The sequence below is a fragment of the Notamacropus eugenii genome, chromosome 3 (assembly GCF_028372415.1).
Source record: "Notamacropus eugenii isolate mMacEug1 chromosome 3, mMacEug1.pri_v2, whole genome shotgun sequence".
Classification (NCBI taxonomy): Eukaryota; Metazoa; Chordata; class Mammalia; order Diprotodontia; family Macropodidae; genus Notamacropus; species Notamacropus eugenii.
In genome coordinates, this window is record NC_092874.1 from 190,586,430 (window position 1) to 190,611,289 (window position 24,860).

The 24,860-nt window shown below is 37.6% G+C and overlaps 1 protein-coding gene across 2 annotated transcripts in view; it reads right to left on the bottom strand.

Annotated features, from left to right (window-relative positions):
* Nucleotides 1-9,583: 9,583 nt before the first annotated feature.
* The window catches only part of PTPRO (protein tyrosine phosphatase receptor type O), a 218,039-nt gene continuing 202,762 nt past the window's right edge, over nucleotides 9,584-24,860 (bottom strand). For both annotated transcript variants that reach the window (XM_072653643.1, XM_072653642.1), the window contains 3 exons: nucleotides 22,171-22,306; nucleotides 18,430-18,550; nucleotides 9,584-14,190 (listed from right to left, as the gene is read on the bottom strand). In XM_072653643.1, the coding sequence (XP_072509744.1) occupies nucleotides 18,446-18,550; nucleotides 22,171-22,306 (241 nt within the window). In that variant the 3' untranslated portion in view covers nucleotides 9,584-14,190; nucleotides 18,430-18,445. The remainder of the gene's footprint in view (nucleotides 14,191-18,429; nucleotides 18,551-22,170; nucleotides 22,307-24,860) is intronic.

Below are 24,860 nucleotides of genomic sequence, written 5' to 3' on the forward strand. Positions count from 1 at the left end.
GAGAGGGCTGATAGAAGTGAGGGAAAACTTAGGGAGATGGTGGTCTAAAGCAAAACTCTAGTGAGGAGGGAAAGGGAGAAAGGAGAAAGAAAAGTATAAATGGGGGTAAAACAGCATGGTAAGAAAGGCACAGAAAGTAACTATAACTGGGAATGGGAATGGGAATGAACTCTCCCATACAATGGAAGCAGATAGCAGACTGGATTAAAAACCATAAACTTAAAATATGTCGTTTTCAATTAACACATTTGAAGCACAGGGATATACATATAGTAAAGTTAAAGGCTGAAACAGAATATATTATTCTTTAGCTAATGCAAAAAAAGCAGACACAGCAATCCTGATTTCAGACAAAGCAAAAGCAAAAATAGATCTAATTAAAAGAGATAAGGAAGGAAACTACATCCTGCTAAAAGGCACCGTTGACAATGAAGTAACATCATTACTAAATATATATGACCAAGTGGTAGAGAATTCAAGTTCTTAGAGGAGAAATTGAGAGAGTTACAGGAAAAAATAGACAATAAAACTATACTAGTGGGGAACATTAACTTCTCCTTCTCTGTACTAGATGATTCTAACCACAAAAGAAACAAGAAAGAAGTTAAGAAAATGAATAGAATTTTAGAAAAGTTAGATGTGGTAGACCTCTGGAGAAAATTGAATGAGGATAGAAGGGAAATACACCTTTTTTTCGCAGCAGTACATGGCATGTACACAAAAATTGACCATGAACTAGGGCATAAAATCTCATAATCCAGTGCAGAAAGGCAGAAATATTAAATGTATCCTTTTCAGATCACTATGGAACAAAAATTACATGTAACAAAGAACCATGGAAAGATAGGCTAAAAATTAATTGGAAGCTAAATAATCTAATCCTAAAGAATGAGTGGGTCAAACAACAAATCATAGAAACAATCAATAACTTCATCCAAGAGAATGACAATAATGAGACAACATAATGAAATTAATAGGATGCAGTGAAAGTGATTCTTAGGGGAAGTTTTACATCTACTTTTATATCTACTACTGGACTCCTCTCAGTGGTGAGTCTCACCCCCAAAACTCTGAGGGCCTGGAATAGAGGGCGTCAGGGCCCCAAAGTGATAAGGTGGCTGGGGAGAAAACCACCTGCTGGCTTGGAGATCTTTCATGACTGCAGGTTGCGGGAGTTGAGTGGCCAAAGCAGGAAGGGTGGAGGGGGCCTTCGGGTCGGAGGAGAGATGAGGAGGTGGGAATTAGTTTACATAAAATTAAGGGCTGGTTTTATGAAAAAAGACAATAAAATAGATAAATCTTTGGTTAATTTGATTTTAAAAAAGAAGAAAACCAAATTACCAGTATCAAAAATGAAAAAGGGTGAATTCACCACCAGTGAAGAGGAAATGAAAGCAATAATTAGGAGATATTTTGCTCACTATATAAGTTTGACAGTCTTAGTGGAATGGATGAATATTTTGTAAAAAAAAAAAAATTATTCAGAATAACAGAAGAAATAAAATACTTAACTCCATTTCAGAAAAAAGAAATGAACAAGCCACCAATGAACTCCCTAAGAAAAATTCTTCAGAGCCAGATGGATTTATAAGTGAATTCTATCAAACATTTAAAGAATAATTAATTCCAGCAGGCCGAGACAAGATGGCAGAATAGAAAGATGCATATACACTAGCTTTTCCTCCACAGACCATAAAATACCTGTAAAGAAAGTCTCTCAACAAATTCTAGAGCAGCAGAAGCCACAGAACAATGGTGTGGAGGAGATTTCCAGCCCAGGGTGACCTGAAAGGCCTACAGGAAAGGTTTGTCTCACAAGCTGTGGAGCAGAGTCCAGCCTAGCCTGGGAGAAGGACCTGAGCAGGCCTGGAGGTGGGAATCCCCAGCAAAAGTATCAGCCATTTGCAGATTCCTCAACCCACAGGCCCCAAAGGTCAGTGAGAGGGTTTTTTCAGCTGATTGAGAAGGGAGCAGGGTCTTCCCACAGCTCCAGCCTCAGGCAGCAGTGGCAGAGGCTGCTTCTGGCACAAGTAGATCCCATAGCAGCCCACATCCATTGTAGGATCATAAAGCCTCTGGGGGATCTGAGCAGCTGATCTCTACCTCAGCCCTGTGTGGTGACCTGGCCCTGCCCCCACCTAATGCTCCTGGAGGAAATAGAGCAGCTAATCTTTATCTCACACTGAATGGTAGCCCTGCACCCCCCAAAGCCCCTGGGGGAATTGAGCAGCTTATCTGAATCAGAGCCCCCAGTGCTGGCTTAGTGGAACTGGAAGCCAGATGATTGTGGAGAGGAAACTGCTACTCACAGATTCTGAGCACAAAAGTTTCTTGTTGCTCACAGACCAGAGTATATGCTTGATTGTGCCACTTTGGAGGAACTGAGATCTTACAGATTCCCAGAGTATACCCTCCTCTTGACAAAGGACCAAAAAGTTAAATAACTGGTTGGGAAAATGCCCAAAAAAGGAAAAAAAATAAGACTATAGAAGGTTACTTTCTTTGTGAACAGATATCTTCTCCCATCCTTTGGGAGGAGGAAGAACAATGCTTACCATCAGGGAAAGACATAAAAGTCAAGGTTTCTGTATCCCAAACATCCAAAATAAATATTCAATGGTCTCAGGCCAAGGAAGAGCTCAAAAAGGATTTTGAAAATCAAGTAAGAGATGGAGGAAAAAATGGGAAGAGAAATGAGAGAGATGCAAGACAATAATGAAAAGCTAGTCAACAACTTGCTAAAGGAGACCCAAAAACATGCTGAAGAAAATAACACCTTGAAAAATAGGCTAACTCAATTGGCAAAAGAGGTTCAAAAAGCCAATGAGAAGAAGAAGGCTTTAAAAAGCAGAATTAGCCAAATGGAAAAGGAGATTCAAAAGCTCACTGAAGAAAATAGTTCCTTAAAAATTAGAATGGAACAGATGGAGGCTAATGACTTTGTGAGAAACCAAGAAATCATAAAACAAAACCAAAAGCATGAAAAAATGGAAGGTAATGTAAAATATCTCATTGGAAAAACAACTGACCTGGAAAAGAGATCCAGAAGAGACAATTTAAAAATTATGGGACTACCTGAAAACTGTGATAAAAAAAAAAGAGCCAAGACATCATCTTTCATGAAATTACCAAGGAAAACTGCCCTGATATCCTAGAACCAGAGGGCAAAATAAGTATTCAAGGAATCCACAGATCACCACCTGAAAGAGATCCAAAAAGAGAAACTCCTAGGAACATTGTGGCCAAATTCCAGTGTTCCCAGGTCAAGGAGAAAATATTGCAAGCAGCTAGAAAGAAACAATTCAAGTACTGTGGAAATACAATCAGGATAACACAAGATCTAGCAGCTTCTACATTAAGGGATTGAAGGGTGTGGAATATGACATTCCAGAAGTCAAAGGAACTAGGACTAAAACCAAGAATCACCTACCCAGCAAAACTGAGTATAATACTTCAGGGGAAAAAATTGTCTTTCAATGAAATAGAGGAGTTTCAAGCATTCTTGATGAAAAGACCAGAGCTGAAAAGAAAATTTGACCTTCAGACACAAGAATGAAGAGAAGCATGAAAAGGTAAACAGCAAAGAGAAGTTGTAAGAGACTTACTAAAGTTGAACTGTTTACATTCCTTCATGGAAAGACAATATTTGTAACTCTTGAAACTTTTCAGTATCTGGGCAGTTGGTGGGATAACACACACGCACGCACACACACACACACACACAGAGCACAGAGTGAATTGAATAGGATGGTATCATACCTTTAAAAAAATGAAATTAAGCGGTGAGAGAGAAATATATTGGGAGGAGAAAGGGAGAACTGGAATGGGGCAAATTATCTCTCATAATAGAGGCAAGCAAAAGACTTTTTAGTGGAGGGAAAAAGAGGGGAAGTGAGAGAAAAACATGAAGTTTACTCTCATCACATTCGACTAAAGGAAGAAATAAAATGCACACTCATTTTGGTATGAAAACCTATCTTACAATACAGGAAAGTGAGGGAGGATGGGATAAGCAGGGTGGGGGGGGATGATGGAAGGGAGGGCGATGGGAGGAAGGAGCAATTAGAAGTCAACACTCTTGGGCAGGAACAAGGTCAAAAGAGAGAATAGAAGAAATGGGGGGCAAGATAGGATGGAGGGAAATATAGTTAGTCTTATACAACATGACTATTATGGAAGTCATTTGCAAAACTACATATATATTGCCTATATTGAATTGCATGTCTTCCCAATGGGGATGGGTGGGGAGGGAGGAAGGAAGAGAAGTTGTAACTCAAAGTTTTAGGAGCAACTGTTGAGTATTGCTCTTGCATACAACTGGGAAACAAGAAATACAGGCAATGGGGTATAGAAATTTATCTTGCCCTACAGGACAAAAGAGAAGATGGGGATAAGGGAAGGGAGGGATGTTAGAAGGGAGGGCAGATTGATGGTAGGGGTAATTAGAATGCTCGGCACTTTAAGGTGGAAGAGGGGAGAGATGGGAAGAAAATCTGGAACTCAAATTTTGTGGAAATGAATGTTGAAAACTTAAAATAAATAAATTAAATTAAAAGTAATAATTAATTCCAATACTATGCACACTATTTGGGAAAACAGGAGAAGAAGGAGTCCTACCAAATTCTTTTTATGGTACAAATACGGTGCTTATAACAGGAAAAGTCACAAAAGAAAAAGAAAAAAGTGACCAATTTCTCTAATGAATGTAGACCCAAAAATTTAAATAAAATATTGCTTAAAAGATTAGAGCAACTTATCTTGAGGATAATACATTATGACTAGGTAGAATTTATACCTGGAATGAAGGACTGGTTCAGTATTGGGAAAACTATCAACATAATTGACCATATCAGCAACAAAACTAAAAGAAATCATATGATATCTCAATAGATGCAGAAAAAAGTTTTTGACAAAATACAGCATCCATTCCTATTAAATGATATTAAAATGACAGGCAGCATCTATGTAAAACCATCAACAAACATTATATGTAATTGGGATGAGCTAGAAGCATTTCCAATAAGATTAGGGACAAAACAAAGATGTCCATTATTACCACTGTTATTCAATATTGTACTAGAAATGTTAGCTTTAGCAAAAAGAGAAGAAAAGAAATAGAAGAAATTAGAATAGGCAATGAAGAAACAAAACCATCACTCTTTGTAGATGATATGTTGTTTGTGTGAAAAGTGTTTTGTAATTGTGTTCATATAGTTCCTGGGTTCTAGAAAAATATCAGTTGCTCATGGGTCGGCTGAGCTAATATAATAAAAATGACTATTCTATCTAAGTTAACTTACTCATTTAGTGCCATACTAATTAAACTATGAAAACAAATTATTTTATAGAGCTAAAAAAAGCAATAATGAAATTCATCTGGAAGAACAAAAGGTCCAGATTATCAAGGAAATTAATGAAAAGAAATGCAAGGGAAGGTGGCCTAGCTATACCAGATCTTAAATTGTATTATGAAGCAGCAATCATCAAAACTACTTGGTACCAGATGAGAAACAGAGTGATGGATTAGTTGAATAGGTTAATAATATATGCCACAATAGTAAATGACCCTGGTAATCTACTTTTTGAGAAATTCAAAGACTCCAGCTTCTAGGATAAGAACTCAACATTCAATAAAAACTACTGGAACAACTGGAAAATAGTATGGCAGAAACTAGGCATAGACCAACGTCTTATACCCTATACCAAGATAAAGTCAAAATGGGTACATAACTTAGATATAAGGGCTGATACTATAAGCAAACTGGGAGAGCAAGGAATAGTTTACCTGTCAGATCTATGGAGAAGGGAAGAATTTATGACCAAACAAGAGATAGAGAACATTACAAAATGCACAATGGATGATTTTGATTACATTAAATTGAAAAGATTTTGTACAAACAAAGCCAATTCAACCAAGACTAGAAGGGAAGCAGAAAGCTGGGAAACAATTTTTACAGTCAGTGTCTCTAATAAAGGCCTAATTTTTAGAATATATAGAGAACTGAATCAAGAATACAAGTCATTCCCCAACTGATAAATGGTCAAAGGATATGAACAGGCAGTTTTCAGAGGAAGAAATTAAAACTACCTGTAGTCATATGAAAAAATGCTCTAAATCTCTAATGATTAGAGAGATGCAAATCAAAACAACTCAGATATCACATCACACCTATCATATTAGCTAATGACAAAACAGGGAAATGATAAATGTTGGAGAAGATGTAGGAAAATTGGAACACTAATGCATTGTTGGTGGAGTTGTGAACTGATCCAATCATGCTGGAGAGCAATTTGGATGTATGCTCAAAGGGTTATAAAAATGTACATACCCTTTGTCCCAGCAATACCACTTCTAGGTCTATGTCCCAAAGAGAACATAAAAATAAGAAAGGACCCATATGTACAAAAATATTTATAGCAACTCTTTTTTGTGGTGGCCAAGATTCAGACATTGAGGTGATGCCCATCTATTGGGGGATGGCTGAACAAGCTGTGGTATGTGAATGTAATGTGTGCTATAAGAAATGATGAGCAGGTGGACTTCAGAAAAACCTGGAAAGACTTAAATGAACTAATGGTGAGTGAAGTGAGCAGAACTAGGAGAACATGGTACGCAGTAACAGTCACTTGTGCGATGACTAACTTTTATAGACTTAACTCTTTTCAGCAATGCAAAGATCTAAGACAATTCCTAAGACTTGTAATGGAAAATGCTATCCAGGACATCCAGAGAAAGTACCATGGGGTCTGAATGCAGAATGAAGCATATTATTTGTTCTCTTTTTTTCTTTTGTTTTTCATTTTGTTTCTTCTTTCTTGTGGTTCCTCCTATTGGTTCGAATACTTCTTTACAACATGACTAATGTGAAAATGTTTAATATGAATGCATATGTAAAGCCTATATCAGATTGCATACAGTATTGGCAAGGGAGTATGGGAGGGAGGGGGAGAAAATTGAAAACTGAAAAACTTATGGAAATGCTGAAAACTAAAAGTAAATAAGTAAATTAAAAATAAAAATACTAGCTAAGGTCATCTAGGCTAACTTCCCATCGATTTTCTTTTATTGCTTTAACATCATTAGAAGAAAAAAAAATCCACTTGTTGAACTAGAGGAATCTGACAATAAGGTCTGCCTCATGAGACAGTGAACCATCACATGAGGTCTATCAAATGTGACAGTGAAATTATCATCACTGGAAGTATCCAAGGAAAGGCAAGTTATGGAAGAGATTGCTGATATGCCTGTGGAAGGTCCATTCCAACCTTGTGATTTATATAAAATATTTTGAAGACAGATCTCTTGTCTCTAGGCTAAATATCCACGATCCTTTCAAACCACTTCTCTTTTCTCCAGACCTTTTCTCAACTGCAGCCTGCTTAAATCAGAGACCATACCCTAAAACATTTAACCTTTTCATCTCCTCCTGATGGATGAAGAGTCCATCTTCTGGCCCACTATTTCAGGAAGCCCTCAACCTTCATTTCTCTTCCTATACTCAACAATGGACTTCCTGTTTTGTAGGTATCATTTCTACCTTACTCCCCACTTTTCCCCTGCAGTTTTGGAACCACAGCAGGCAGATAGGTGGCACAGTGGCTGGAGTACTGGACTGGAAGTCAGGAAGAGTCATCTTTGTGAGTTCAAATCTGGTCTCTGACACTTACCAGCTGTGTAACTGTGGGCAAGTATCTTAACTCTGTTTCCCTCAGTTTTCTCATCTGTAAAATAAGCTGGAGAAGGAAATGGTAAACCATTCCAGCATTTTGCTAAGAAAATCCCATGGGGGTCATGAAGAGTTGGAGATGACTGAAAAATGACTAAACAACAACTTGGGAACCATAATCAATCAACTCTGCCATTTTTCCTGGAAGAAGTATGTAAACGCACTCTCCCATGACTCAGCTTACCTATTAGGATCCAAGTGTACCTCACTGGCCAAAGTTCTCATGTGTGCAATCTCTCCACTATCTCCTCCCTACAAATAGAAGTTCCTGGAGGGAAGAATTATTTTTCATTTTGTTATTTGTATTTCTACCCTTTAGTATAGTGCTTGTCACATAAAAAGCATTACTTTTTAAAAATATTAATTCATATTTCAGACCTTTTAATTTGCTGGTGGCTCTGTTCTAGATAGTAATTTGTTCATACTCCCTTAAAAAGTGGTGCTACAATTGAATTCATTATTCCAAGTATAGTTAAATTATCCCTCAGGATAACATCTTGTGATACACCTGAGCCAAAAGGAAAACCACATGAGATAAGCAGACAAACTAAACATAACTTCCATGAGCAGGCAGTTTGTCTTCAAGCTACCGTCATCATTTCTCTGATATCACGGTCTTCTTCGACAATGAAGGATAAACAAATGCATCAAACAAGGACATTTAAAATATAGGGTGTGGATTTCAGCTTCTGAGTGCCACTTTCTGTATATTCTTTAAAAAAGGGTTTTGGTTCACACAATAGTTATTTTTTGTGTGCCAATGTAACCTGTTGACTCCAATCCTGTGTGAGGCACCAGGCAGTATCTCTGTGAACTAGAAGAACAGCCAGTTCATTTTATAGCAGATTGCTTTGGGCTTGTTCCAGCATGAATGGTAAGTACTTCCTGCTATATAGCAGCAGGCATTTTGGTTACTGAAAGACAACCTAGAAAGTGCTGACTTTTGGACCAGGGCCAAGATCTCTAGTACCCAGCTAGTTGGAATCAGCACTCGCTAGAGACACTGAGAAATGAAAATACCTGGAAATGAAGTAGTTTCTAAAATTCTCCTTTCTTGGTAGAGGAATCTGCTCTGAATGAAAATATAAAGCCTTCATGGGAAGACATGTTGCCCCATTCTAGTACATTTAGTAGAGGACAGACTATACTTGTAAAACTTTAGATAAAGACTAGATTTATCAAATTTTTCTAGTTTCAATTCATGTCACTCTTTACCTATGGAAAACGTGGAAACTTGTCTGTAAACAAAGAAAAGTGGTATTGATAGCATTAGGGCACCCACTACATTGGAATCACAAATTAGAATGATTTTCACAGTCGGTACTCAAGAGAGATGTATTTGAGAATTTGGGTCCTATGGTACCTGCTCTTAAATAATTTAGAGTTCCATAACATTCACTTCTCCTAGGCACAGAGTTTTCAGGTCATAAATGAGAAACATTGGTATTTAGGATGGATTAGCTCACATGGAGAAGCTTCTTTAGCACATGGTCTGGGGTGGTCTCATTTACCTACTAATTCTAACATTAGAACGTTTACATTAGGGTCTTAACACTCAGTGGGACATAGTTAGTTTAGAAGCAAGGCTTTCTCAAAAACAGAATAGAAAAATGATTTGACTTAGTACTTCTATCTCTCTACTCCAAAGTCTTTGGTTGATGGTCAAAGGCTAAGGTGGCTGAAGAAGGAAATTCCAGACCATTTCTTCTCATATCCAGACCCAGAAGATTTTCTAAAGGCCAGAAACCCAACCCTCTCCTATACTCACTGCATTTTTTCCAGGAGAGATTCGGTGAGCTGTCTGTAATGATTAATGATAATCACAGGCCTAGCCAAGTAACAAGAATGACCTTACATTTGGATGATACTTTCCTTCTTTTATTGTTTTATTGATGCCTTTTGTTTTTACATCACAGTCATTTCCAAATATGCCCTTCCCCTCTGCCCTCCCCTGTGAACCTTTCTTAGTAACAAAGTTTTTTACAGCATTAGGCAAAACCAACTGACACATCGACCATATCTGACAGTGCAGGTAACATTCCATCCCCATATTCTCACAGCTTTCCAAGGAAAGGAGGGAGGTGTGTTTTCTGATTTTTTCCCCGAGTGCCAAGACTGGCCTTTATAAATACAGTGTTCATTTTTATGTTCTGGTTCTTTTTTTTTACACTATTGTAGTCATTATGTATATTGCTTTCCTGGTGACACTTACTTCACTCTGTAGCAGTTCATACAAATCTTCCCATGGTTCTTTGAATTCCTCACTTAGTCATAATGTTTTAGGTATAATCATATTTCATCCTATGCAGAGACTAAAATATAATTTAGGCATTCTCAATTGATGGGTTCTTTATTTCCAGGTCTTTTCCAAAAGAAAAGGCTCTGCTGTTCATATTCTGGTGCACATGGGACCTTTCTTTCTCATCTTTGACTACCTTAGAGTACAGGGATAAGGACAAGATCTGTGATTTTACTGGTATGGGGAACTCCTGGATAAGGAAGTCCCCCTTTACCAATGCAAATTGGCACCTTCTCTGCAACTGTTGGTCTTAGAAAGTTGCCTAGAGCATGGAGAATTTAAGTGACTTGTCTAGGGTCACACAGCTAATATATCGGAGGCAGGACTTGTGTCCATGTCTTGGCAGCTCTGAAGCTGATTCTCTACCCTCTGTCCCTTGCAGTATATGCTCAGAAATAGATCTCCGGTTCAAAGGATAGAAATAGTGTAGTCACTTTTTTTTTCTTACAAAATTTTTATAGTATTTTTCAAAGCACTTTTACATTTGTATTATTCAGTCCTCACAATGACTCTGTGAGGTAGATAGAAAAGGCATTAATATTTCCATGTAAAAAATTAGGAAACCAAGGCTCAGAGAGATTTAGTGACTTGCCCAAGGTCACAAGTTTCCTTGATAGTGTTAGGATTCAAGTGTTCCTAAAATTTACTCCAGTGTTCTTTCCATTGCATGATATGATAATGACTAGATAATCTACAAGCTAACAGAATGACTTCTGGTTCTAAATCTCAGCCATTGGATACAGTATTTCCTGAACCCTTCCCCAAATGATCTGGTATGAAGTGCAGGATATCTAGAGCTCTTTAAATCATCTTTGTACTTATTTCCAAAGTTGTCAAAATTTTGTTAGGGAGCATAGTTGTCAGAAGGAATTATATTCCTTCTGAGTATTGAATTTTCTAGTATTTAGTTCTTAGAAGAAATATGAAAACAGATGATTTCTATCTTTAGGTCCACATTCCAAGAGTTGAGAATTGAGTATCTCAGTTTGGCTCAGTGTCCTGGCTCCTATTCCTCCTCCTCCTTGAATTCATCTTCTGCTGAAGCTCAAATTCTTTTTCTCCTTCTGCTCCTCCGTTTCTCTCTGTCTTACCTCCTTCTTTCATTTTTTGCACTTGGGCAAAGTAAATCAATTTCTTGTAACACAGCAAAGGAGGTATAGCTGGATTACAGATGTTCTGAATAAAACATCTGCGGGCTTTAGTGGGCTACAAGCTCAACAGCATGACATAGCAACCAAATGATATTAAGCTACACAAAGAGAAACATGGTGTCCAGGGAAGTGGTGTCTCTGCTGTATTCTCCCTTTGTCAAATCACATTTGGAGTACTATGTTCAGTTCTGGATACATTATACAGAGATGAGGATTATGAAAAGTTTTGAGGGCATGTGATACAAGGATCTGGGGATGTTGAGCCTGGAGAAGAGAAGACTTAGATGGAATATATCTGTCTTCAAGTTTTTGAAGTGCTTCCCTGTGTAAGAGGAAAGAGATTTATTCAGCCTGGCTTCCAAGACAAAACTCAGAGCTTAGTGGGTAGAGTAGTGAATTTCACATTAGACAAAACTGGATTTAAATTCTGCCTCTGACATTTACTAGCTGTGTGACTATGGGGAAGGCATTTAACCTATTTGAGCCTCAGTGGTTCTTTTTTTTTTTAATCTGTAATATGGGGAGAATAATACCCGTAGTATCTTCATCATAGAGTTATTGGGAGGATCAAAAGGGTTAATGTTTGCTAAGTGCTTAGGAATATTTAAAGTGCGATATAAATGCCAGCTACTACTATTATTAATATTCAGAGAAGCTATTTTCTTCAAGTTTGGGAAAAATTTCATAACAATTGAAATTGTCCAGGGAGTAGAGTGGGTTGACTTGCCCTGGGAGGTAGTGAAATCGTTCACTAACTAGAGGTTTTTAGGCAGAGGCTGAATGACTACTTGCCAACCTGTTGTAGGATTAATTCTTGTTTAGGTAAATGGTGGACTAGATGGTCTTTTTGTTACTTCCTGCTTTGAGATTCCATGATTCTGTCATGTCATTTGCCTTGCTATGTTAACCTTTTGTTCTGGAGGGGTGGAGACTAATCAAATTTCCATGTTCTTCAGCCTGCCCATCTTTCACAAAGTGATACTCAATCCCTTCCTTATAGAGGTCTTGAAGAGATTAATGAGATGTTAATGAAGTCTTAGTTTCCAGAGACTGTCCAGAATAAAATACTATCACATTTTTTAAAAAAAATTTCTAGATTCAAGGTGACAATTTTGAAAAAGAAATTCTACTCTTAACCACAGAACTCCTCAATTGTAGTTTTCATAAATGACCTGACTCATCTGTGAAAGCCTATGAATATGACACTATGGCTGATAGTTTTCCCCCACGCTGTGCTGATTTTTCAAAGTGCTGAAATTATCATACTAGTAAGCAGTGGTGTCTAACTTAACAAGAGTGAGAAATAGCAGAGGGAAAAAGAAAGGGGAGGGGCAGGGACTTAAAGAATATCCTCTCTTGAGTTATAACTTATATCATATTGACCTGTCCAAGGAAAATGAATCTTTGGCCATAGACTTGTCAAAATAAGAACTGAAATACAAGGTCTATGCCTCGATGGAAACTTTGCCAAATTTTCTGGCTAAACCTTCTCAGCAAGGACGCCTTGGTATCAATGCTATTTGCTTGACATCCTTCATAATTGCTAAAGTTGACAAAAAATATCAAATCATCCCATACACACCCACAAGAAGCTGTAGAGATCTCTGAAGAAGCTTCTAGGGAAAATGCACTTAGCTAATACATTAAGTGCAAAGCATCTAGGGAGAAACCTTCAATTTTCTCAACAACAGCAATATTGTTGCAATGAACAATTGGTGAATGTTGACTTTCAACTGTAAAAGTTTTTTCTTGTACTCTCAGCACCATCACCTCTTATACAAATGAGTATTGCAGCAACACTAAAGAAACAGGCTTCTCAGGGCCATCAATGCCCATTTCAAAAGCACTTTTGTCACAATACAGTTACAGAATGTCATAACACAATACCCAAATCATAAAATGTTACTAATTGCACCAATAATAAATGAAATTGACAAACCAAGGGTAAATGAGAACTCCTGCTGGGACCCATGTTGACTGCTGGTCAGCATATTCAAAATACAGCTAGGTAATTCTCCTAGCACACCACAACTCCTTTTCATAGCTTCATGAATTGCCAACCCTTCAGATGGGTGAAGGAGTGTCTTTATGGCACACATTTTCCAAATGAGAGAGGTTTCACTTGTCTACCATTTAACAAAAAAGGAATGATAAGTCTCCAAGCACCAAAAACTGCTTGGACAGCTAAACGCTGTATCAACAGAACCTAAAGATAAGCAGACTGTAAACTTTTCTGAACTCAGACTAGATTCACTGAAAAGAAACCTAGATGGTGATATATATCTCAAAGGGTCAAGGATGAAACATCCTACTGTTAATTATAAAGAAAAAACCCGTCAAGAACTAGAACAATTAAGACAATATTTTCTTTTCTATTCTACATCAGAGCTGTATTACAGCTTTTATATTTGGAACAGGAAAAAAAATCCAGTGGTACAGCATCCCTGCTTCCTTGCCGCCAACCTCTCCACCTTTAACCTGGTACAGTACCTTAATGCTAGGGTAAACAGTAACATCAATATTCCTATTTCCTTGTGCACAATTGCAATTACTTGATGTATGTTCATGCCTCTCTCTTTAACAGAAGAGCTATTAGATGCTAATAATAGACTAGTGACACATAGTGAAAGCAACTTTTCTTTCTGAGATAGTCACCAAAAATATATATATATATATGTATATACTGTACTTGCTTTAAACAAAGTCCAACCAGCAAAAGATAAACCAACTCTTCAGGAGTGGCATACTTTCTGTCCTCTGTAGAGCATCTTATCCTTTATCACGTTTGGTTGAATTTGGTCCAATATTTTAAATGTTCAGAAATAAGCAGTCCAAAAGACACTGTAGGCTCTTTAAGGCTAAGTCTTCCCAGTGTTTCTACAAAATAAAATATATCTTCTTTGTTGGCCACATACTGCAAAGCAGGGACCTTCCTTGGCAAAATGGCTAGTAGGTTCTTCGTGCCCCCAATTATCCTGAAGTAAGGGAAGGTTGGTGTCCTTCATCTTTTCTCCTGTGAAAAAGGAAAAATGCAGTAAGCACTCTGTGTTTGGAAAAAGTCTGTGCCCTCAGTGAATGACTTTGGATGACAAAGCAGCCCACCTAGAAGTTTCTAGTCTCCTCCTAAGCCTGTCACTAATTTATTTTATTTTTTCAGCTAGAGGCAACATTCCCAAGCCTCCAGATTCTCTATCTTTCTGAAAGACTCTCCCGCTCTTACTATTTTTTTGTTCCTTCTTGCTTTCCTCTTTCTTTGTTCAAATTCTCTACCTTTTCAACCCTCCCCTTCCTTTTCATATTGACCTTCTTCATGAACCAGACAAAATTTAGACCTGAAATGTATTTTGTAAAAATTTGGTGTCTTTATGGAATGAAATTTTGTTATCTATACTCTTGTTTTTTAATGGAAGAATTAGCTGTATGGTAGTTGCCTCTTCTAAAGAATCAATGACATCAAAGTGTTGTTTTGTTTTGTTTTTTAATATCTGGATCAATTGCCAGCAACTCAAGCTTTCATAAGTAAGCATTATAACTTCTTGATCTTAGTCTACATAGTCAAGAATCTGCTAAGTGTTGTCATTTCTAACTCTCATATACTTCTTCTTCTCTCCACACAGCCACAGAGGAAAGTTACTGGAGGTGGTAGGGAGGAGAGGGGAAGATGGAAAAGCTGTACTAAAGAAGCCTAATCTTGAAGGAAACCAGAGAAGAAAGGAGGCAGAGCTAAAGAGGGAGATCTTTCAAGGCATGGAGGACAGCCAGTGAAAAGGTGCAGAATGGGGAGATGGAGAGTCTTTTGTGAGGTATCACAAGTAAACCAGTGTAGCAGGAACATAAGGGTACCTTAGGGGAGGTAAAGTATGTAAGAAGACTGAAAAGACTGAAAATATAAAAATCTTCTGTTTGGCATTTAAAGTTCTTCCTAACCCGGTTGCTTCCTGTCTTTCCTATGCTGACTAGGAGTATGTATACGTGTGTGTGTGTGTGTGTGTGTGTGTGTGTGTGTGTGTGTGTGTGTGTGTGTGTGTGTATGAGATATGGTCAGCCCTGAACTTTAGGAAAATCATTCTGAATGAAGGATAGATTTGAATGGGGAAAATACTTGAGGCAGAAGATCAATGAAAAGCCTATTGAATTGCTGGGTAAGAGGTAACTGGGGCCTGAATCATTGTGGTTGGTTGCTTTGTGAGTAGAAAGAAGATATAGGAGATATGTTGAAAAGGTAAAAATGACAAGACTTGACAAAACCTTGAATGTGTAGGATGAGTTTGAGTCACGGATGAAATCAAGGTTGCAAGCCTGTGTGACTACAAGGATGGTGGTGCCCTTGAAAGTGATGTGAAATTTAAGAGGGGAGTTTTTGTTTGTTTTGGAAAAAAATAATGAGTTCTGGTTTTGGACAAGCTAGGTTTGAGATGAGATGCCTACACTGACCATGTCACCCTTTGACTCAATTAACTCCAATGGCTCTTTTTTTTTACTCCTAGGATCAAATAGGAGCTCCTCGGTAAAGCCCTTTCCAGTATTTTCAGTACTTCTCTTTGCAGGCTCCAAGGTCAAGCCATCCAATCCTCTTTGCTGTTCCTCACAAATGACTGTCCCTCTCATACATCCATCCCTTTATTCTAGCTATTCCGCATTTACTCTCTTCCTCACCTCTGCTTTTTGGAATTTCTGGCTTCCTTGAAGATTCTAGTCAAGTGCCACCTTTTGGAGAAGGCCTTCCCCAGTTCCCCCAGGTACTAATGCCTTTCCCTCAATAGTTACATTTTATGTTGTAATAGAAATTATTCTTTTGGTTCCACTCATTCATTCTACATCATTTCATGCAATCTTTCCATATCTCTTTGAAATAATTTATTTCCTCATTTTTTACGGAGACTGCATTATAGAGAATTTGCATATGACTAAATCTCCTTGGATAGGTCTATTTATGTCATACCAAGTATCAAGTATCTGCACACGTACTATTGGGCCACATGTGATACATACACAATCATTTTTCACCATCTATTATATCTCAGGCACCATGCTAGGTGCAGAGGATGCAAAGACAAATGAAAGAATCCCTTCTCTCATGGAACTTTGCATTCTATACCCTAGAAGGGTATAGGATTTTTGTCACCTGTCCTACAACTGTACCTTCTGGCTCAATAGGCCTTGTCATCTGCCTTGCTACTATACCTACTCTCCAGACCCTAGGCCGTTGCCATCTGAACTGCCAGGGGACTTTCAAGTCTCCTGGTCTTACCACTTAACCCTATCACCATATCTTTGTATCTTTCAATCGTAAGGTTAACTCTTTGAGAGCAAGGACTATCATTCTCTTATTTGTATTACCAGCAAGCAGTTAGCACAGTTCTTGGCACACAGAAAGCATGCAATAAATGCTTTTCATTCATTTATTCATTCACTTATTCTTTCATCCACATCCTATCTGGCCACTTCTCATCCATGCATTTTGCATGTTTCAGTTACTTCCACCCCCTTTCTCACATATATCATCTCTCTGTTCTTTCCATCTCCATCACATGCTTTTACCTTTATGCTTCAAAACTGGAAAAGAGAGTTGTGATGGTGCTGAAGAAACTAAGGGAGACTGAAACATTTAATGTGTTTTTATAACTTACCAAAGTATTCTAACACATTGAGACACTATTATAAAAGCAGTTTATATTATAGCAAGTATATTATTTGCTTTTTTTTCTAGGATTGTCTATGTCTGTATCAGATACATTACGTAGTCTACGGTTAACTCTAAAGGATTGGGGATAGAGCCTAGACCTATGATTTCATTGATATAGTGAATTCCTAACTGTGGAAATTCATTCTACCAATACCAGCTGGCATCTTTTTTGCACTTTATAGCCTCAGAGAATTGCCTAGAGCACTGAGATAAAAATGACATGTCCGGAGTCATACTGTCAGTATGTGTCAGTGAGAGAACTTGAACCCAAGGCTTAGATCTGAGGTTGGCTCTCTATACACTGCCTCTTATTCTTCACTTGTGGATCCTCAAAGGAATTTGGTCTTCTCTTAAGGGTTTCACTTCAGTAATCTTATCCCACATGAATTTTTCTTATCTATCTTGCTTCATTTTTCCACTGATTAGCTCCCTACCTAAGTCACTATCTCTTTCAGCTAGTGAAAGCAGCATTGCCTCTTCTAATACACAACAAAAAACATGTCTCGCTGTAGCTGGGAAGTACAAGTAGAAGCTTACGATTACAGCCATGGATATATCTCACAATATGCTTGTATGGTTGAGAGTACAACTCAAATATCTTTCAGCAATATCATCCTGAGACAACTACAGGGATGCTCAGTAATACTTTGTGTGCAATGCGCTATCTCCTCTTACCACTCTACTGCTTAGACCTTGTAAGACTAGTTATTCTTCATGGTCTGGGAAGAAATAGAAATAGTACATGCCTGAGGTCATAGCCAGTCTGTGTACTTGCTCCCTTTTCCCCATTGCCCTCTACCCCCTTCAAGAGTGCTATCATGTTCCTTTTTATCATTTTCTCGTCACTGCAGGTAGGTGGTACAGTATAAAAGTGTTGAATCTGAAGTGAGGAAGGCAATTCTAACTCAGGCACTTACTAGTTGTAGGAATTGACCAAGTCACTAAACCTCTTTCAGACTCAGTTTCCTTATTTGTACAATGATAATACTAATAACACCTACCTCACAGGGTTATTGTAAGGATCAAATAAGGTAATATGTAAAGCGCTTCGCAAAGTGCTATATAAATAGCAAAAATACCTTGCTGTATAAATGCTAAGCAGTTAGATGGTGAAGTGCAAAGAGTGCTGGGTCTGGAGACAGGAAGACCTGAGTTCAGATCTGACCACAAATACTAAATATGTGATCCTGGACAAGGTACTGAACCCTTTTTGCCTTAATCCACTGGAGAAGGAAATGGCAAACAAAAATACTCATGGCCAAAATATGGTCCATGGTGTCATGAAGAGTCAGACATGACTGAACAATGATATATAAATGCTATATTATTACTATTATTATTATCCCCAAACTTATTCTCATTCTTGCCTATACTATTCCCCAACCCCTGTAGTGCCCCATTACCTAGTCTAGATATTTCTACCCATGTTCACAGCTGAAGGTGATATGATGACTGTCTGGGAAGCAGAATTATCCTTCTACCCACCATTAACCATAAATATTAAGCAGGTATTCACATGCCTGTTCTATAGCACAGCATCTATATAATATGCTCTTCAATACTTACTGCTCCGTATTCTTAACTAGGACTTGCTAACATTCTCATATATCACATCACTGATGCAGAACTGTCTCTTTTTCTTCATCCACATCAACTGGACACATTGATGGATAAAAATGTACTGTTCCTGGAGCAAAAGAGAAGTATGAATCTTCAGAACCAGGTATTTCTTTTGCCTACACCGTCTTAATACCATGATATCAAAATACATTTCATCATCAACATGCCAGTAAGCTATAGTCATGGACCTTGTAACCCTTGGTAAATGGTTGGTCTGCTACTTTGCACACAAGAGAAAGTCTAATAACTCAAATTTTACCAAGATATTATCTCCGTTTAATATATTTTCAATCTATTTGCTTAGTAATTAATCAAGAAAGCATTCATTATAGAATCTCACAATTAAAAGGGATCCTAAAGGCCTATTACTTTAATCAATCAGTGTGGTAAAACAAAAAAAGCATTTGATTTGGTCAGTCAGATGACCCAGATTCAGATCTCAGCTTTACTTACCATCTGGATAACACTGGGCAAGTCACTTTATGATGTTTCAGTTTTTCCATTTATAAAATAAGAGGATTGGCTTTCATCATAGGTTTGGAGTTAGAAAGGACCTAAGAGATCATCTAGTCCTACAACCTTATTTTACATATAAAAAAATGGCTAAGGTCACACAGGTGACCTTGAATGATTTCTGAGGTCTCTTCTTGCTCGAAACTCTATGGTCTTCTATAAAGCATAGAAACTCTCTATAACACCCAGATTGATTTAATCTTGAATGTACATTTGTGCTAGCAACTTATATTACAAGTCTTTTTATGTTATCTCATTTGATCCTCACAATAGCCCTGCTCTGACTTAGTCAAAACTGCTAAGTAGTACACTGATATTTATAGGGTGCTGATGAAATATTTCCTCCTTCAATGGAGAGGAAAACAAAATAAAACTAAACTAATTCCAATACTCATCAAAGAAAAAAAATTTAAAATGGGAAGCTACCAAATGGTGAGCCCTTTTCTCCCCTTTCCCTTTACTGTCATGGCTGCATTCCAGGTGACCCATCTTGCTATTCACTTCGTCAAGGTATCCCACAGGGCTTTGTTTCCCTTGGTCCCATCCCCTTTCATCTTCAGGGATGCCCCTCCATTTTCTTGTCCTAGGCACTAGAATTACTAGTCATGGTTCTGCTCCCAAGTTCATTGATTGTAAAATACATCAGACCATCAGCTGTAGCAGCTGTCAAACAACATGTAGCAAGTCCCTTACTTTTGAGTCAGGAGCAAAACAATTCAAGGGGGATCTTCTAAGGTCACTAAAAGTATGTTCAAAGGTTCTTTAAATACATCAAGGACAGGGCACCTGGTAGAGAATTAGCTCCTTAGCAATCACAGAACAAAACATGTACTCTGGAATAAGGATGGTAACAAAAATTCGGTTTTTCATTTGGTTCTTGCTTCCTTTCAAAAAAGAAAGGGCAAGGTATGGTAGAATAGTCTTAAGTGAACACCATGTTCTAGGCATAAATCTGGACAGAGAAATAGACACTAAGTAACTGGAAAATATGGCATGTACTCAAGAGTTTTGAAGTAAGTCAAGGATGAACACGTGGATTTGTTGGCTGAGATGAATATCCTTTGTCCAAGGTCACCTTGTTAATCGTGATTTTTTTTTTTTGTTTGATGGTGGTGGTGGTGGGGACAAGTGTTTAGCATGGGCAGTTGAAATCAGGAAATTTGGATTCAGAGTCCTGTCTCTGCCACCGAGTATCTGTGTGACAATTGGCAAATATGAACTTCCTTGGTCTCTGTTTCCTCACTTGTAAAATGAGGATATTGGACTGAATTTTCTTTAATACCCTTTTTAAGTCTAAGGTTCTGATTCTTGACTTAAAGTGCTTTTTCTGATATCTGCCAATTGTAACAAAAGATTTAAATATGAAACTACTTAATGATGGACAGGCAAGAAATTATGAATTAAATAACATTTAAATTCAAAAGGGAGAAATGAAGATATTTACCTAACATCTAGAGTCAGACCACATTCAAACATGATTCTATTGTTTCTGACACATTAAACAGATTGTGGTGTCCAGCATGTATGAGTGTTTGTGTGTTTGTGTTGGGAATGGAGGGGAGGGGGAGAGGTGGGGGAGAGAGAGGGAGAGAGGGAGAGAGGGAGGGGGAGAGGGAGACAGAGGAGAGAGAGAGAGAGAGAGAGAGAGAGAGAGAGAGAGAGAGAGAGAGAGAGAGAGAGAGAGAGAGAGAAAGAGAGAGAGAGAGGCAGAGAGACAGAGACAGAATGACAGAGAGAGAGGCAGAAGACAGACAAAGATGTACACAAAGACAGACACAGAGACAGAGAGAAAGAGAAGGAGGAAGAGGTTAGGAGAATCACGCAGAAAAAAAAATGCAACGGCTACTTTTCTAAATTATCCTGACATCTAGTGGTATATTCATAACAAAGCATAAGGAAGAAAACCATTTTTATTCATTTGAAATCTTTAAAGGATCAAGGAAACATTCAACTCAAGAGTTCCTCCTACACACTCCTTAGAAAAATGCGCCATTGTCTACCTGAAGTTAAGATGTTCAAAGCTTAAACTGATTGACTGGGATTATGGGAAGGGTGCCTGGGGTGTTTGTACTTACATTGATTCATGCCTACTCTCACTTTTTGAAAACCAGCTCCTAAGCACTTTCAGACTGCTGGCTGGCACCAGTTTTTGATTACTGTTATCATACCCTACACAGGGAGTAATGTATTCCAAAGACACAAAGGTGGGGAGTGGGGTGTGCAGTACAAGGTGATGAGGAAGAACGTCATAGCACCTTTATCAGAGACTTTTCCATGTTGTGAAAAATGAGAGATTCACTTAAATGAAAGAAGGAAACTTAACAATGGAAGTAGAAAAGGAATGGGAGGACGGGGGAATAGGTTTCCTCCAGAAATCGTGTGTCATATGTAGATTAGATGGCAATCTACCTACAACCAGCCATTAGTTGTAACATTTGCACAGAGAAAAACTAATGACAAATTCGCTGAGTCAGATCCAACATTAACAATTTAAATGAAATTTGGTCGTCACTTTTACATGTTTTATTTTGTCACTTTTTTTTTACTTGTGGAAACATGAGATACCTTAGTTTAGTCGAAAAAGTTTAATTTCTCTGGATCAAGTTTCTACTTTTATCAAATGAGGGGGTTGAACTAGATAAATTTGAGTATAACTTTCAAGCTTTGAATTCTATGATTCCAGGATACTACCTATCAAAAGAAATCTGAGGTCAATAAAAATGTGACCATTAAAAACGCAAGTTTACTTCTAGAGACAGATAGCAGTGTGACATAGTGAAGAGAGGGCTGGACTTGGAGGAAGGAAGTGAATTCAAATTTTACTTTTGACATTTACTAGGTCTATGACTCTGGGTAAATCACTTAATGTCTGTGAACCTGTTTCCTCAAGATAAAATGGGAATGATAACACATATAGTATCTGCAGGATTTTTGTGAGGTAGAAATAAGGTAATATAAAATAGAAACAAAAATATAAAATGAAATCATTTTTTGCTAATTTTAAGGCACTATACACTTCAATTGTTAATTGTTGCTTTTATGGTAGGGTGAAATCAAAATATATGAAAACATAACTATAGATAAAACCAGGATATCTGTTATGTTGTATTCATGTAAATGATGTATCCCCTTCTGAAAGCAAAATTTAAACATGCAGATTAATCGGGCTCTTACCTCCGTCTGCACCATGGACATTCTGTACGACCTCATGTCTGATACCAGACCTAATATGTCAACATATTCATGATCACAAACGTGCTGTAGCAGTCGATCCAGGGCTATGAATGTTCCTGTCCGTCCCACACCGGCACTGCAATGTTATTCAGACAATTTGATTTGTTGTTGGAAGTTATCAGTTATTTTTCTAAAAAACAATACTTAGGTTGCACCACAGGAGAAGATATTAATCATGTTCCTGCACAGTATTTTCTACTTACTTTAATACTAAGAAAAAAAGCTATATTCTCCAGAGATGCATTTATTTCTAGTGTTTTTTCCTATGGAAGATTTTTTTGCTGTTGCTATTGCTTTTTCATGAACTTACTAAAGAAATGATGATCACACAATCACAGAGGCATTTTATTCTCCAAACAAATCAATAATTTATACCCAACACTACTAAAGTCCCTTGGAAAATACCAGATGAGTTGAAGACATGGTCTATATCTTTGAAGGACCTTGAGCTTATATATACAGCCAAATTCCTCTCCTCTTACACACTACCTTAGAATCAAGTTCCCACAGGAAGGTTCAGCCTTACCCAATTGGTTGTTGTTGATATTATTTTGTATCTTTGGGACCTTTCTCTCTGTTTTGACTTCTTTGGAATATATGGCTAGTGTACCATAAAGGAAGATCTGATTCTAAATTAGCTTGGAACTATAGTCCTGGGATGTTCTCAATATGTAGTCTGTGTGACAGACTGGAGTAGTAGTATAGCACCAGGGGTGGGAAACCTGCAACATCAAGGCTACATGTGGCCCTCTAGGTCCTCAAGTGTGGCCCTTTGACTAAATCCAAATTTCACAGAGCAAATCCCTTTAATAAAAGGAAAACTTGGACTCAGTTAAAAGGCCATACCCAAGGACCCAGAAGGCCACATGTGGCTTCAAAGCCCCTGGATAGGCTTACAGATCAGTATCCACTCGCCAGCAGGTAAAAGAATGCCACTGGAAGTGGGAGTCTTCAGTAGGCCTTAAAATAGCTCCTTCTTCAAGGACTTCTTGGACAACTATCTCTAAATGGAATTGGACATCTGGATCAAGTGTCATACAGATTCCAAACCCCAGGACTCTTCGAATCATGGAGCTGGAGTAGGGATGGAAGAAGAGTAGAGGAGTCATGCAGTGGAGAATTTCCCAGGATGATATCTGGTGTTAACTGTGTGAGTTAGCCCTTTTCTTTTCTGCTACCAGACAATTGCCTGACATTTTTACCAAAGAATCCAGGTTAGAATGAAACTAATGTGTTCCACAGTTCTGCTGTTTAATCTGTAAGCATTATGGGCTGAGCCAAAGGATATTAGATTTCAAAGAAGGAAAAATCCTACATTGAGAAATCTGGACTCAAATTATTTGTGTACAGTGGTCTTAAAAGTTAAAAGACTTTGCTGGCATATAACCATATGAAAGACCAAGTGCATGACTAGGCAGGAAATAGACAATCATCTTTATTAACTCTTGTATTTACTTAAATTCATCTGCAGGGCAGACTCAAAACATCTTGGGTCTCCCAAAATGCTCCAACAGGTTGGACTCACAGAGCTCTATGGAATTTTTGTGGCAGAATACCTTCAAAATGAATTTACTGTTACAGTGGAAAGAATGAAGAATTTGGAGTCATATCTCAGTTAATTATCAGCGTGACCTTGGGCAAAACACATAACTTGTGTGAGACATATTTTTGTTTTCTCATCAGTAAAATGGGAGAGATGGACTAGATAACCTCTGAAATCCCCTTCTAATTCTAAATCTGTGATCATTATGAACCTGACAAAAATCTGTAAACATGAATGTTTCCATATACAAAGAACAGAAAAGGGGGATGTATATGAGACCATGAATCTTAATTACATTTTTATAAAAGATACATATAATCAACTTAACATGGTATTACACTTTCTCTCCTGTATTTCACTATGAACTTTCCTTTATTTCCTTTTGTGTATTTTAAAATATTTCTTTAACATTTTTCTTCATTTTTTTGTATCACTTTCACACTATCCCACTTTCTCTTACAACTCCCCTCCAAAAACAGTCCTCCATTATAACACAAATATATAGTTCAGTAAAATAAAATTGCATATTGGTTGTGTCCAAAAATGTATGTCTCATTCTATATGTATAGTCCATCACTTCTCTGCCAAAAAGTGAGAAGGATGCTTATCATTATATTTCTGGAATGGTGGCTGATGGATATTTTCACAGATAAGAGTTAAAAGTTTCAAAGTTGTTTTCCTTTACAAAATGTATAAATTGTTCTCCTGGTTTCTACATTTTACTCTGTATTGATTCATACAAGATTTCCCAGGTTTCTTTAAATTTATTCCTTTCATCATTTCTTAGGTCTCAGTAAGCAACCCTTTACATTCATATATCATAACTTGTTTAGCCATTTCCCAGTAAATGATTACTCACTGTTTCTAGTTCTTTATTACAACAAAAAGTATAGCTATAAATATTTGTATACATGGGCCTTTTCCCTCTTTTTTTAAGCTCTTTTGGGGTTTTAGATCTAGAATTAGTATTGCTGGGTATGTAAAAGTGACTTGGAGTAACTGAAAATTAATTTCCAAAATAGAACAAATCCCATCCCCATCAACAGTCTTTGTCCTTCCATAGTCTCTCAAAGCATTGCAGTTTTCC